Here is a 14,812-nt window from a genome sequence, read left to right on the forward strand (position 1 = left end):
AGCCTGGTCTCAGGTTACCCCATAAATTGGTTAAGGCTGCAGAGAGGATTACAGTCCCAGAGCCATCCTAAAGCACTGAGAGGTCATTACGGCGAAATCAAAGGTAACCATGGGGCTTGGCAGGTAACTGTCAACAGCTACGGGAAAGAGCCAGAGAGGGAAGGAGCTCTGCATCAGGATGAAATCCAGCCACCTCTATTTTCATTTCAGGTGAGGGGTCAAGCAGAAAAGCTATCCCCAGCGGCCTTTATTTACAGGTTTCAAGGGAGTGGCTGTTGAAGCATTTAGAGGAAGAAGGATGAACCCGCTCGCCCCTCACTCACAGAGACCAGCCTGATGACAGACAGAGGATGCTGTAATGGCCCAAGCTGGGAAGATGGCTTTTATGAATGAAATAGCACTGGTTCTAATGAAATCATTAGGACTTGAATGGGGCCAGGATTTCACCTGTAATATCTGCAGGGAGACCAAGGAAAAGATCTTCCCATTAGGACACTTGCTTATTGCAGCGCAGTGATAACAGCAATACCCCCTAAGCAGATTTGAAAGCCTTTCTTCAGCCTGAGCTTTGTTTTACATTTCTTCTCTCCATCCCACCTAGCAACCAACCTGAATTTCTAGAAACCCACAATATGTGAATGTATTTCTTTTCCTAGACATGTTGACAATTTGCTATAAAAACCTTGAGAGCTTTTTGTACTTCTCTGTGTCTCCTGTTGATGAGTGAATAGAGAAGCTATAAATGGGTTTGTGTTGTCAAGTCAGAACAGCTACATCTATGCTGGAAAAATATACCAGGGACTGTTCTATGGCTCTAAGCTCACATCCACACAGCCCAGCCAGCACTCCCCATTGCAGACTGGTCCTTTGGAAACTGCCCATTGAGAAGTTGATAGCCTCTGAACCATGGCTAGGCATGGGAGAGTGTACTGATAATGCCCAAACATGCCTGGTCCATGCATGTTATACGTCATATGCATGTTATATGTTATATATATAACATATATGTATATGTTATTATAATTTAACAGCATGGACTACTGCAACTCAACGACTGGGTCCGTGACCTGGTTCTGTTTAATGCAGCAGTGCAAACACAGCCAGTGTGTAGGTACTGGGTATCCAGTGTTCTTCTATGTTGTTATGTTTTAAGACCTCACAGCTTCAAGCTGACCAGCACAGGAGGCAGAGGGTGATGCCACCTTGCAAGGACACTGCAAGGCACAGCTCCCTTTCCACTCAGACAATGGGAAACCTTCCTTCACCTTCCCTCCCCTTTAAAGACCTAAACCCTCCCAGCAGCCAGTTTTGCAAGGGTTAACCAGCATGAAATGAATGTGGAGAGACAGTCCAGGACTGTAATTACTTATTATTTTCAGGTAATATGCTTTATCTCTGACTAATCTCCTCATCTGGAGAAACACTCACAGCAGACAAGAGTCACCCAGGTTATTTCTGATGATGGGGCTCTACGGGCTACTGGCTGTGAGGTACTGAGGAGAGGCCAAGGAGAGGAACTTCAATTATGGCCTGAACTATGCTCTGGTAGCTGAAAGGCCATTGTTTAATCTACTAGAAATCATCTATTTTAGCAGATAAAGGGATTACTTGGGTTTTCTTTTCCCCAAGAACAGTGTGTTATTCCAACTGCTAATGGAACATTTGGTGTTTAATTAAAGAAAAAGCACAGGGAGAAGCAGCACAGGCATCAACATCACTTCTGGGGAAATTCAAATTGATTGTCACCCTTTGATGCTGCTCAATCACCTCTATCTCACTCACCCTTCCTGCAACCCACATTAAATCCTCTGGTTCTCTCCATCCTGCATATTTGACGTCTTATTTTAGGGATCCCATCCAAATCTCTGGGGCTCCACAATGTGAATTTACTGCTCTGCAGAAACCTCCTGGCTTGTAAAGAGCCAGATTACTCATCAAGAGGAGACAGTGGAAACCTGAGTTGGATTTTGCCTCTTCTACATGCTCGGTGCTGGTTGCTGCCTGGCAGGGCTCTGTCCGCCTGGCCCATGAGGCTGATCTGATCTCATAGGTCCAGTGTTTGGAAACTCGAAGTGGCTTCATTGATCGAGGACCAACTTGAACCTGCTGCATGCACAAATCTGTTTGTTCCTTTCCCCTCTCAGCTCCCTTGTCTTTGCCATCTCCATTTTCAGAGAGGTTTGTCCTTTTGTCCCGCAGACTAATGACCATAAAGGACAGGTACAAGCCATTCTTGAGTGTTTCACTGTGCTCAGCAAGTACAGACTCATTTTCTTATGTCACCCACAATTTCAATCTGTAAACTGCAGACCCAAAGGGTCTGTGAAGGAGGGTTAAGAAGTAACAGTTTCCAGAGGTAGGTGTCAATTCAGTACGTGGGGATCCACAACTCAGCTGTGAAAGCCATAAAACAAAACCCTAAACAAATCAAAATGAAACCAAAAATCTCATTGCTGCTACCATCAGGATCTTAATCCTCTTCCCTTTACCAGAACTAAGAACAGGGTACCCTGACAGTGATTATCCAGCCAGCAGCCAGAGTAGCAACACAGATGACTGTTCCTTTTATTCATCCTGCTGCTGACTGCCCCGTTTCTGACGTGGCCTCACAATCTGTAACATCTCATAGAATCATAGAATAGTTAGGGTTGGAAAGGACCTTAAGATCATCCAGTTCCAACTGCAAAGACCAACTGTCTGTATTTGATTCACCTTCCTGACCATCCATTTCTTTGCACATAGAGCAAATACAACGATTTACTGAGTAGCCTGGTTTTTGCTTCCATGAACTTTCTATCTTTTCATGACACTGTTTCAGATGATTTATGCCCACGTGCCCCAGCTACATCCTCCTGCAGATCTCTAAATGGCTCTTCTGCTGTCCTGTGTGGTGAAATCTCCCAGATAAATGGGGCTGTCCACCTTGTCCACCCGGCTGCTACCTCCCTGTGTAGTTCTCATCCTTTCTCCCTTTCCTCCTGCTCTTTGTCTGGCTCACGGCAAGGTTTGATACTCATCATTCATCATGGGACACAGCAACCTGACTTGGCACATCTGATGAACTGGCACCACCGCTGAAGATGCGATCATCCTCAGGCTTTTGATCTCCTTGTCTGCCTTTGCCCAAAGTCTTTGGTGACTCTGACTCCATCCTTCACTTTCTACAGGCAGCTCCAGAAGTTACAGTGAATTATCAAGTCACCCTGTCTGCTACAAGTCATTGTGCTGAACCAGTTGTTCAGCTTGCTCTTGACCAGGACTGCTGACCTCACCTCTTCATAATGTTTTCCGGCAGCTTCTTACACATATCATATAGCCCTAGGACACTCCACACACCTATTGCAACACACTGGGTCAAATGACTTTGGAATTGTGCAACTGAAGCTCTTCTTGATATCTCAGAACTTGTCAGTGACCAGCCCCTTGCACTGGTTTTGCTATACTGAATCTACCTCCTGAATCCTTCAGCAAGGAACACAGTGAGGAATTTGCTTAGGTGTCAGGAAACACAGAGAATTTGGAAGGTCACTATTGTGTGAATTCACTTACTAGGATCCACTTTTCTTTGTTTAAGGGCAGACTTGGCAGTGCTGTGTTAATGGTTGGACTTGATGATCTTGAATGTCTTTTCCAACCTAAACAGTTCTATGATTCCATCTTTCCCTCCCTGATAACACACAATTGCCTGGCTGGGTCAATGACCCATGCTATAGCCCCATCGATCCATTCTCAACCACTCAAATTTCTTCTGTCTCCTGACCCTTCCTCGCAGCCTCTGCTAGCAAGATTCTTTTTGTCATCCTGCTCCTGAAGCGTTATAATCTCCCAAACACTGAGAATCATTCATCTCTTGATCGGTCATCTGTAAAACCTCTGCTAACATTCCACCCCATCTCTTCAGCCTTGTACTTTTCTGAAAGCAGGGAGCTCTCCTTAATGTTAATGTAGAGGATACATTAATTCTTCTTCCTTAGCGTCTATTATAAAACAAACCATGTTAATTTGGACTTTCACAAGCACATTTTAATGCTGCCTTCCTTTTTAAACCAATTCTCCTTGACTGTCCTAGTTATTTGACTTTTGCCCAGCTCTGGCCATGGCTATGTTTTATCACCTATGCATTCTGCTTAGCACCAGCCAGGTGGAGAATGTCTTCCAACACCCAGGCTCAGTGGCTGCCTGCTTTCTTTCTCACCAAGCCATGTTAAATGAATGTTGTTGAGACAGATGATGAGGTTATGACTGCAGGAGACCACTGCTCCAGGGGATACTCACTGCTTGTTCTTCCTCTGCTTGCTAATTTTGGTCTTCCTAAATGCCAATCAGAACTTCTCAGCTCTGCTGCACGTTTAGTTTGCACTTGCACCTCTTTTTGCACATGTAGAGCTCCATGAAAGCCTGCAGGCACTTGCCATATATGCTCCTGGTTAATTTGTCTTTGCCAATCTTTGGCATGTGCCAATCAGTCACGAACATCAGTCACTGGGTATATAAACGGTTCACTCCCAAGGTATGGCTTAGGCATGCCTTGACTGGTAGGAAAATAGCCTGAAATTCCTCAAAGAAATCAAGCAAATTCTTCCTCACTATCTGCCATAGGAGCCCATGTGTCCATAAGCAACACAGAACCTGTTCCACAGCCCCAAATGGAAGGGCTGATTTCTGAAAGTTGACCAGGGGTTTCTGTTTACTACTGTGATTCCTGCTGATGCCTCTCCTGTGCTTTGTGCCACTGCCTTATAACAAGGTTTTCCCATATGTCCTTGCTACCTTGTCTGTCCACCTGATTTTCAAACACACTGTATTATGCTGGTACATTTCTAACTTGCTTATTAGCTGTGAAGTTTTACCTAAAGTGATCTCAGACTCCCGTTCCTGCTGGCCAAAGCTTCCATTAGCAGCAATCCTTTCCCTGGACCACTTCCCCTCGTCAAACACTGACCTAGTTACAGGTATCAGATAGCATCTACATAGCCAAGAAGACTGAACAGACCTTAAAACCTTTCTTGCCTGTAGCCTTCATGGCTATATGAGACCTGTGTATCTCAGCACATGTTGCTCTGCATCTTTTGAGCACTGTCTCTGAGTGGGTTTTAGGTCTAGGTGATAACACGTTGCTCAGCCCTTCTAATAAGAGCCATACTTCCAAGAGGAGTATCATAGCAGGATCTAGATTACCAACATCACCTGCCTAGCTGGGCAATAAAACCTGGACAGAATCAGCACTGAACTTGTCTGTACTGGCCAAAATTAAACACAGTGCAAAGACAGCAAATCAACTGAGGGAAACTTTGAGTCTGGAGCTGGAGCATAGTGCCATGTTCAGGGTAGGACTGCTGGAGGGAAAATGGGTACATAGGACACCACTGTGGACAGCCCACATGTGTGCAGGTAGATCCAGGCTAAGGTTTCTCTTAGTAGCTGTCTTCTTTATGTATTTAAAAAAGTCCTGGAATCATAGAATCCCAGGTTGGAAGGGACCTCAAGGATCATCTGATCCAATCTTTGTAGGCAAAGAATGACCTAGACTAGATGTCCTGCTTCACTTCTGGCCACTGATTCCTGTTCTGACTTTGTCCTTTATCCTCATGCTTCTGCTCTTGCATAGATATTTATGGACTGTAAATTAGTCATCCATAACATTCCCTTCCCATAAGTAATCAAAGAGAGCTCCTTGGGAAGCTTTAAGGCATAGCTGCACATTATGTGCAGTGGTATCTTCTCAGGATCATGGCTCCTACCAGTTTTATTTGATGTGCCACAGCTCTTGTATTCGAATGGCTAATAAACACTTCATCTCTGTTACTTTACCCTGCTACTCATGATTTTATAGGTGCCATCATAATATGATACAGGACCAATATGAATTATTATAATTCCTTATTCCTTTGCTTCATTCACCCCAAGATCACAAGGAACAGCTGATTATTCACAAGGACCACAACAAATTATTAATTTCTGAGATGGGTTCCATCACTTCATCCATCTCATATGTTTTTCCTAAATGTCCTTTGGCTTCTCCATATGGAAATACACCCTGTCCATTTGCTCCCCGTTCCCATGCAGAGATAGAGGCAACTCAGTGCCAGTGAACTGTCCTCTTCGTTATTTAACACTCCATAGTCCCAGTTTTAGACTCCTACACATTTGGTAGACAATGATTCTTTATTTCCCCTCCCAAATCCATGACACAAACAGAATGACGAACCTGCTTCCACATGATTTCCCTGTAAAGAGACTCATGGATTCATTTTCCACAGTGAGACCCTGAAATCTCCATTTAACCAGTTATAACCACCTCATTTGCATTATGTTCTTTTTATACTGTATTTCAAATATCCATTTCCAGGATAGTATCAACCAAATACTTTCAGAAATCAGTTTCACCAAGAGTTGCTCACTTACAGGAGAACAACAGCAAATTGATTTGACAAGGCTGGTTTTCTATATACACAGACTCATTTGCAGTGATTTCATTGCCTTCCTTTAAGAATCAAGTGATGTGCCCACTATTTCTTGCCTTTAACATTGACAGCCTCAGCATTACTCAAATCATCTTCCTAATCCTTTATAATATAATGAGCCACTACCATCTTTCTTAGTCCTCTAAAATCTTTCTAGTGTCCCAAAATGAAAAGTCAGCATTAATGGCCCACACAGCATGTTCCTGGTTCCAGGAGTTCTGAAGACCTTGGCTGTGAATTACCAGGACTGGCTGATTGTAAAATGTTTAACTTCTGTGGCTGCTATTTAACATAATCCCTCCTCACTGACGGAGCCCAAAATGCCCTTTCACCAGCACCCAATATGCAGACAAACATGGAAAATATGGAAAAGAGACACTAAGAGACTAAAAGAGACTAATTTAATGCTCCTCCATTTCCTTGTGGTGGAGGTGACGGCAGCTCCTGCCTTTATCTGCTCATAGCTTTGACTGGTTTTACCTTAGATAACCATAGATTTATCTGTATGTTTGGCCACTTCCATTACTCATTCCAGGGCAGAGGTGGCCTATTCAGATGAGCTAAGACCACAAGACACTGGCCTTATTTACCTTATTCTATAGACACTTACCTTACTCTCCAGGAGTAGGCAACCAGCCCAAAGCATCCCATTTCAATTGGGTGAGCTTCAATTGAAGCTCCATTTCAATATCCCATTATGCATCAAAACCATGTAAAAAGCACAAAGATGTTGCTTTAGTTCACGTCGGCTTCTAGCTTTAAGCAGGAGGGATCAGGCCCCTTGCTTAACACTCTTCCCAGACAAGACGTGATCCAATAGCACCAAGTCAATCCCACCTCACTGTCAGGTGGACTTTTTTACTGTTGCAAACATAAAATGAGGAAGGATTAAATCTGTGGGATCAGAGTGGGGAATTCTACATACTTTTTCTGGATCTTAAGCCCAAGGAGAGGCAGGAGGAATGCAGGGTGCTGAGAGCTCCTGCAAACGTTTCCAAACACCTGGAACGTGTGCTTAATCCAGTTGCAAACAGATTACATCCTTCTGTCTCCCACCAGGCTCCTATTCTCCCTGCAAAACCAAAAGACGGGCTTCTTTCCCAGTGTTGGTAAAACCTCTTCGGATACGCAGAGTTACTGAAGCCTGGCCAAATCCAGCCCACAGGCTCTGAAATTCCCGCTTGTAACTGTCTCACTCCCAAGGCGTCTCTTTAATCCCACTTTTATTAGGAGCACAGCCCTGGGTAGCTTACAGAGGTTCCAAACAATGAAGCTTTTATCAAAGCTTCAGCTAATCGGTGGCTAACAAGCTCTCATTCAGGAAGGGGAGGCAGGCCCAAGCTTAAACTAACCTGAGGGAGTGAAAGAGGAGAAAAGGATTGGGAAGAGGGTGTTCCTCTTAACCTGGATCCATGCCCCAGTCCATAGGCACAGCAGCCGGGAGTGGACACAGAGCAGAACTGCTTCTTTTAGTGATGGTGTTGACTCGTGACAACCCAAAGTGCTGGAGTAACTACAGCTTGTCATAAACTGTGATTTACTCCTTGCTGATTTATTCCAGGGGCTCCGTCATGCCCAGCACCATATAAACACACCAGGAAAACATCTGCTATTCCAAAATGCTCACTCACAGTCTGCAGCCGGCAGCGTTTTTATGGAAACCAGGAAAAAGAAACCAAACCAAACCAAGCCTTTTGTCATTCGCCTGAAAATCACGGAATGAAGACGCCTCCCCAGGAAATGTTGTAGGGGCTGAAAAAGAGATTTGAAAGCCTCTGATTTTATCATAAGGTAAGTTGGCAAAATCTGATCGCCAGAACTTCAGTCCAATAGATGACTAGATACAGGGAGGGAGGAATATACATTATTCTCCTTAGGTAAGGGAGAAGAACTACTTCAACCTGCATACACGCACACAGAACACCCTTCCCAAATCCATGGCGGTGAAATGTCTATTGCACACCATCAGATGTTCTCTGGTACCCATTTGCAGGACAAATCAGAGGTTGAGTGAAAAAAGAGAGCATAGTCATAATTGTAAAGTACCCAGTCTAGGGAGGAACAGGCTTAGCTGCGAATAAGGGAGTGGTACTAGAGCTTACATTCAAATTGAGCTGTTCTTAGTCAATTCCTTGATATTATTGAGAGTGGAGCTACAGTACTGGAGCACTCCAAGGGTAATTCTCCCATCTCTTCCCCGAGGATGAAGAACTTATTCCCAATTTCATTGATTACTCTGGAGAAAGATGTAAAAGATCTTCACGTGCAGATTGTAAGTGGGCCGTAGAGTAACTGCCTTCCCTCTTGCCAGCCCTGGAGAAAAAGTGAGACTTCTATTGCAAATGCAGCCAAAACAAATCAAACCTGGTGGGTCCTGCTTCACTGCAGCAATTCGGAACCATGGAAGGGATCCTGGTCTCTCTTTCCTGCTGGTAAAGTGAAGAGCAGCCCATATGGACTATTATGCCTCAGTTTTCTAACACATTCCCTGCTCCTAGACCTCAGCATCCTCAGGAAACAGAGAGCCCAAAGTGGGTGCAGGTATCAGCTCCCACTGCAAGGCTGGGTGCTCAGGTCTGAAGCGTTTTCAGGTTTCTGTGCACACACCTGAGATTCACAACAGGAAAGTAAAGCCTGTACCTACATGTTCAGAGGAGCAGGGCTTAGAGGCAAAGCCAGTGTCTTCCTAGCAGGGGTAAAAGCACTTGCTGCATGCCCAACAAGGAGAAGCCCAACACCAAAGGGAATGGTGTGGCTAGCGCAAGGTGAGGATGCAGAGGACCTCACTTTCCTGCAGCACTTTTCCTTGGGAAACCTTAAAACACTTCCCAAAGCAGCTGGCTAGAGAGGTTTACACATTATCACAGCTGGATGGGGATATGGTTTAATCCTGATTCCCAGGTGCCATGGGCTGCTCTACCCAGCAGATCCCACTGCCACACTATTAATGCAAATGCTAATGAGTGTCCCCAGGTTCATCTCACTGCATTGCTCAAGCCCAAATCTGTCCACAGTGATGGACAGCAGCCCCAAACCATTACCTTACCTGAACACCAATTTCAGTTCTGTGTCTCAGCACCTCTCAGCGCATTTCTGAAAGCCAAACGTCTCCCAGAGCTCTCTGCAAGAAAGCAGCATTTATAGAGCAGAGGGGCAGAGTGCTGGATCTCTTCATGCTGCTCTCTTCTTACCTTGGCAGGGGAGAACAGCAACAGGTTTATACTGAGAGCTGCTGATGCTTCGAGGCAACACCGCATGCTGCTTGCAGGATAAATGCTTTAAGAGAATTAAGCACTTTTACAGCCGACACACCATCAAAGCTTTATTCTCTCCACTCTTTAAATTAAGGGTTGATTTGCGCATCCGTGCCATCCCAGCTGTGTAATAACCTCTCTAAAGCTATTTTTGTTTCACTTTCCTTACTATTTGGTAAAGCAAGCGGGAGTTTTCTGAGGACACGCGTTTTTATTAGGGCTAATTCAGCACTGTTTTCTCACCCATTTCCTTGGTTGGAAGCGGAAAAATGAACTCAAGGAAGCTCGAAGGCAGCGCACCGCGCCTGTAAAGGATCGTCATGGCCGGGCTGTTCCTCTAGATGGCTCTGCCTTTGCCTAAAATACGTCAAATCCCCGCGGAAAATCGCAGTTTCGACCCATACCGCGACACAAGTGGCTGCTGCTCTCCCTCCTGCAACGATCGCGGGGGGTTGGAGCAAACGGATAAAGGCAGATTTGTTGTGATTTTACAGAGCAACACTTTCGGTTTAGCTCTTGAACCACAGGGGGAAGTTGCTGTTAATAAATCTAGCTGTTTCTAGTCCTTTAGCTGCCCTTTCCGGCTGGGATTTCCCCATCAACTCCTTGCTTTAGATGCCTGTTGTCCCGTCAAACTTCAAATCAGCGTTTTCCAGTGTGATCTTTCTCTAAAGAGGCGCGGAACCGCTCTGTATTGATTTTGTTCTAAAGAATAAAGGCAAAGGAAGCCAAGAAGGTAAAAGGCACCTTGAGAAGCATAATGGAAAGTTTTCTCCTGCTGTTCCGGCTATCGGGATACACACGGGAAGCTCTTTTTCCCAAAGAGGCAAAATAACTTCATCATCAGTAACAGTGACAGAAACAAAATAACAAGAGAAAAAGTCTAAATGAACAAAACACCACATACATTCAAACAAAAGAATCCCAATCACCTCCCCTTACGATTGAAGAAGGAAGCACAAAGTCACGTTTCATTATCACACTCGCTTTAAAGTGATTCTCTGTCTCCAAACTCTCTGTCCACTTGTTTTCAAACGAAATATAACAGTGAAAAGCACCCTGTTATTACATCCCTGCTTAGAACACAAGAGGGATGAACATTTGGCGCTGCAGGTAGCCCGGGAAAGCTGCCGTGATTCAGCTTCACCGATTTCCATGTGCGTTTATAACTCTTTTAGCGAAGACGTAAACGGCAAAGACACTTCCCAAACGCTCCCCTCTCCCCAGAATTCCTGATGTCGGACCCAGACTCCCGGTGCTCGCAGCCCTGGGGAGAGACTTCGTATGTGCACCTGGAAGGGGGATTTCTAGGCATTTTACCCCAAAAAACTAAACAATAACCCCGTTTAAGACGCGGGATTTACATCTTCTAAGCGACTGATAAAGACTCTAAATTCTCCCTCACCACTGACCGTATTTCCCTTATTATACGTGTGGGTCCGATCGCGTGTTTTACCCCGGACGAGAAGTGTTTGCCGTATTTGCCCCATATAAATCCCGGGTGTCGGGATCGTTACGAATATCGGCAGCTTTTCCTCATCAAACGGATGCGTTTTCCCCCAAGCTCCTCCGAAGAATGAAGGTGAAAACCAACTTTTATTCATTAAATCAGTCCCGGCACTGCCAGCCCACTCCTCCCGCACTGCGAGCGAACACGCCGGTGTTGTTTGTTTGTTTAATTTCGGGCAATTCCTCATCCAAAGCTCATTAACTGCGATCTCAGCCCTGGCTTTTATGAGACGGGCGGCAAAATTACATATAAATAACAGGAGTTTAAGCGAATTTCACCCTTCGCGTTCCCATCGGGGCAACCGCAGCGATGCTAATCTCCCCCTAGACCTCAACTTCGGGGACGGTTTCGGAGCGGAAGGGATCAGGGACGAGCCGTGGGAAAGGGGGAGCGGGACAGCGCAGAGAAACCCGAGGGACAGGATGGGTCCGACGGGGGGACACACACACGGGTCCAGCCGGGGCCGGGGGTCGGGCTCGGGGATGCTGCCCCCGCGCAGCAAATCCCTGGCGCCTCCCGCAGCTCCCCCCCGCCGGTCCCTCCCCCATCGCCGCTTTTGGGGCCCGGCCTTGCCCCCCTCCGCCTCCTTCCCCAGCGCGGAGCCGCGCTACTGGCTGCTCCCTGCGCGCCGCCGCCGCCCGCCCAGCCCCGGCCCCGGCTGCGGGCGGGGAGACCGGGCGCACGGCAGCGCCTATAAGGGCACCGCGCTGCAGCCCCCCGGGAGTTTTTGGTCTGGGGCCACCGGGGCCGCCGGCGGCGGGGGGGGATATCAACGGGAAAGGAGCGATCCAGGGGGGAGCGCCGGCCGCGCTGCATGGCCAGGGATTATGAGCGCCGGTGAGTTGCAGCAAGCGCAGCCCAGAGCCTCGGCGCCGGCGGCCGCCCCAGCGCCCCCTCAGCCCCGCAGCGCCCAGGAAGCCCCCGACATGGCGGTTTATTGCAGCGAGAACTTCAGCGTCTACCCCCAGCCCAGCCTCCATCCGCCCGGTGCTGCAGCAGCCGCCGCCGCGGCCGCCGCCGCCGCTGCCGCCGCCGCAGCCTCTTCGGGGCAGCGGGCGGGCGGGTACGCGCTGGGGGACTACGGGGCGCCCGCTAACGCCGGCTACCTATGGGGCATGAACAGCCCCGCGCCCTACCTGCAGGGCCCGCCCGGCTCCGCCGCCGCCGCCGCCGCTCCCTTCCTGCCGCCGGCTTCGTACGGCTGCTCCCGGGGCGGGCAGTTGGTGGGGTCCCCCCCGGCGCCAGGGTCGCCGTCGGCGGGCGGCGCGGAGCTGAGCTGGCTGAGCCTGGCCAGCCAAGAGGAGCTGCTGAAGCTGGTGCGGCCGCCTTACTCGTACTCGGCGCTGATCGCCATGGCCATCCAGAGCGCGCCCGAGAGGAAGCTCACCCTCAGCCACATCTACCAGTACGTGGCCGAGAACTTCCCCTTCTACAAGCGCAGCAAAGCGGGATGGCAGAACAGCATTCGCCACAATCTCAGCCTCAATGACTGCTTCCGCAAGGTGCCCCGCGATGAGGATGACCCCGGTGAGGCCGCCGAGCCCAGCGGGAGGGTGGGCTGAAGGGATGTGGGGAGCGGCGGGCACAAACTGGCATCGCTGTGATGGGAGCGGACCCTTGTTCGATGGGTGCTGTGTCCTCTCTAGCAGGGTGCTGTGGGGAGACTGTCCCCATTGGAGCTGGCACTGTGAGGGCACCGAGGGTCCCTGTCCCCTCCAGCCGGGCACGGTGGGGAGAGCCGCTTCTCTCCGCCCCGGTGTGTCCCGGCGCCGGCCCCCGTCGAGAGGCGGCTGGCCCCAGCTCTCACCCCCTCTCCGGCAGTGCCGGTTGTGCAAGGGCCGGCTCCTTCGGCCGTGATTCACGGCTCCGCTCCCTGCCGGCCCCGGGGCGCTGCGGAGGGGCGCGTCCGGACAGCGCTGGCTCGGCCCGGCGGGGAGGGGACATTGCAGGGTCACTGCTCCAGTCAGGCCCAGGCGTGGGACAGAGGCGTGTGGGGACAGATGAAACTACCACAGCCCCCATGTAGTAAGTCCGGGTGTGGGGCAGCTTGTCTGCACCCCCACAGCCCTGTCCTGTTGTCCCCTCAGTGTGCCTTGATGTGGCAGCCAGATGTTCCATCAGCTCTTATGGGAAGAGCCATGGCAGGGGCACCACCTTGTCACCCACTGCTGACACAGCTGCAAGCGTCCAAGCTTGCTGTGAAGAGCATGCAAGGAGCACGGGGAGCCCTGATTCATATTCTATTTAGCCAGGTCTAGGGTAGGGGTACAGATCCTCCAAGGAGGTTAGTGCTATGTGATGAGGATGTTCTCCTCTATGTGGCCTTAAGGTTCACTCAGGCATCGGAGGGATGGATGTAATGAGGCTCTGGAGACGTGGTTTGGATCCTATGGGCAACAGAGAGAGCAGGAGGTGGTGTTGCAGAGATGCAGGTTCTGTGCTGATGGGACAAGATGTGGACGTTGCTTACCTGTCTGCAGTGTCACTGTCACAGAAGCTGACTTTCTCCCCTGTTTCTCCTGTTTTCCACCAGGGAAAGGAAACTACTGGACCTTAGACCCCAACTGCGAGAAGATGTTTGACAATGGGAACTTCCGCCGCAAGCGCAAGCGGCGCTCTGAGCCCAATGCCCCTGCGACCGCATCCGCGGCATCCTCTCTGGGGAGCCTGAAGGCTGAGGAAGAACGACCCATCCCCAGCGCAGGCAAACCATGTGGAAACAGCCCCCCCCCAGAGCTGGACCCCTCGCCTTCTGCCAGGGACCATCCCAAAAGCTCCTCTCCCTCCGGTATCATTTCATCCACCCCAAGCTGCCTCAGCACCTTCTTCAGCGGCATGAGCTCCCTGAGCAGCGGAGGCAGCCGGCTGACAGGGGCTCTGGGCAGTGACCTGCACCACAGGAACTTCTCTGCTGGACAGCTGAGCAGTGGCACTTTCACCCCTTCCAGCAGCTCTTCTCAAGAGGTGCCTTCACCAGACCAGCTACAGCGGGTTGCGGGACCTTCCCCTGCCTACTACAGCTCCTTCCATCCCAGCAGCAGCAGCCAGGGAGCCCAATACAACCACTACTACAACTTCACCGTTAACAGCCTCATCTACACCCGGGATGGCACGGAGGTGTAGGGTGCTGCGGTGAGCGCTGCGAAGGGAATGGGAGTTGCAGCATGGAGGACCGTATGCTTTTGCAAACAGCATTTCAATGTGGACGCTTCCCAGGAGTTCTTCCAGGAAGACAAATCTCACCTTTCAAGATAAGGACAGCCCTTAAACACCGGCAGAAGGCAGGTGCAAAGTCTTTTCCCCCATCCTGGAAAACATTAGGTGGTTTAGGTGGCTTGCCGTCGAAATTCTGCAGGCGAACGTGAACTCGAATTGATGTTTTCCGAGGTTTCTAATCCTGAATGTAGACTAAGAAGTTTAAAAACTATAACCATAAAGCGGTATCAGCAAGAGCCAAGTGACACCCAGCCTTAGAAGAGAACGGGAGAAAGGAAAATGAAGAGATTTCTTATGAAGTGCCTTGTACAATGTGTTAAAAAACTCTTCTGCCAGCAGTTGCCTCTGTAAGCCCTTGCTCTGTGCCC

The 14,812-nt window shown here is 49.2% G+C and overlaps 1 protein-coding gene across 1 annotated transcript; it reads left to right on the top strand.

The window, feature by feature from the left end:
* Positions 1-12,055: 12,055 nt before the first annotated feature.
* Positions 12,056-14,351, top strand: FOXI3 (forkhead box I3; the record flags this gene model as incomplete). The annotated part of the gene is made up of 2 exons (XM_080612757.1): positions 12,056-12,755; positions 13,762-14,351. 2 exons carry the CDS (start codon positions 12,056-12,058, stop codon positions 14,349-14,351), a joined length of 1,290 nt encoding a protein of 429 aa, XP_080468883.1.
* Between the last annotated feature and the right edge of the window lie 461 nt (positions 14,352-14,812).

This window comes from Psittacula echo (genome assembly GCF_963264785.1).
Source record: "Psittacula echo genome assembly, chromosome: 1".
Taxonomy (NCBI): domain Eukaryota; kingdom Metazoa; phylum Chordata; class Aves; order Psittaciformes; family Psittacidae; genus Psittacula; species Psittacula echo.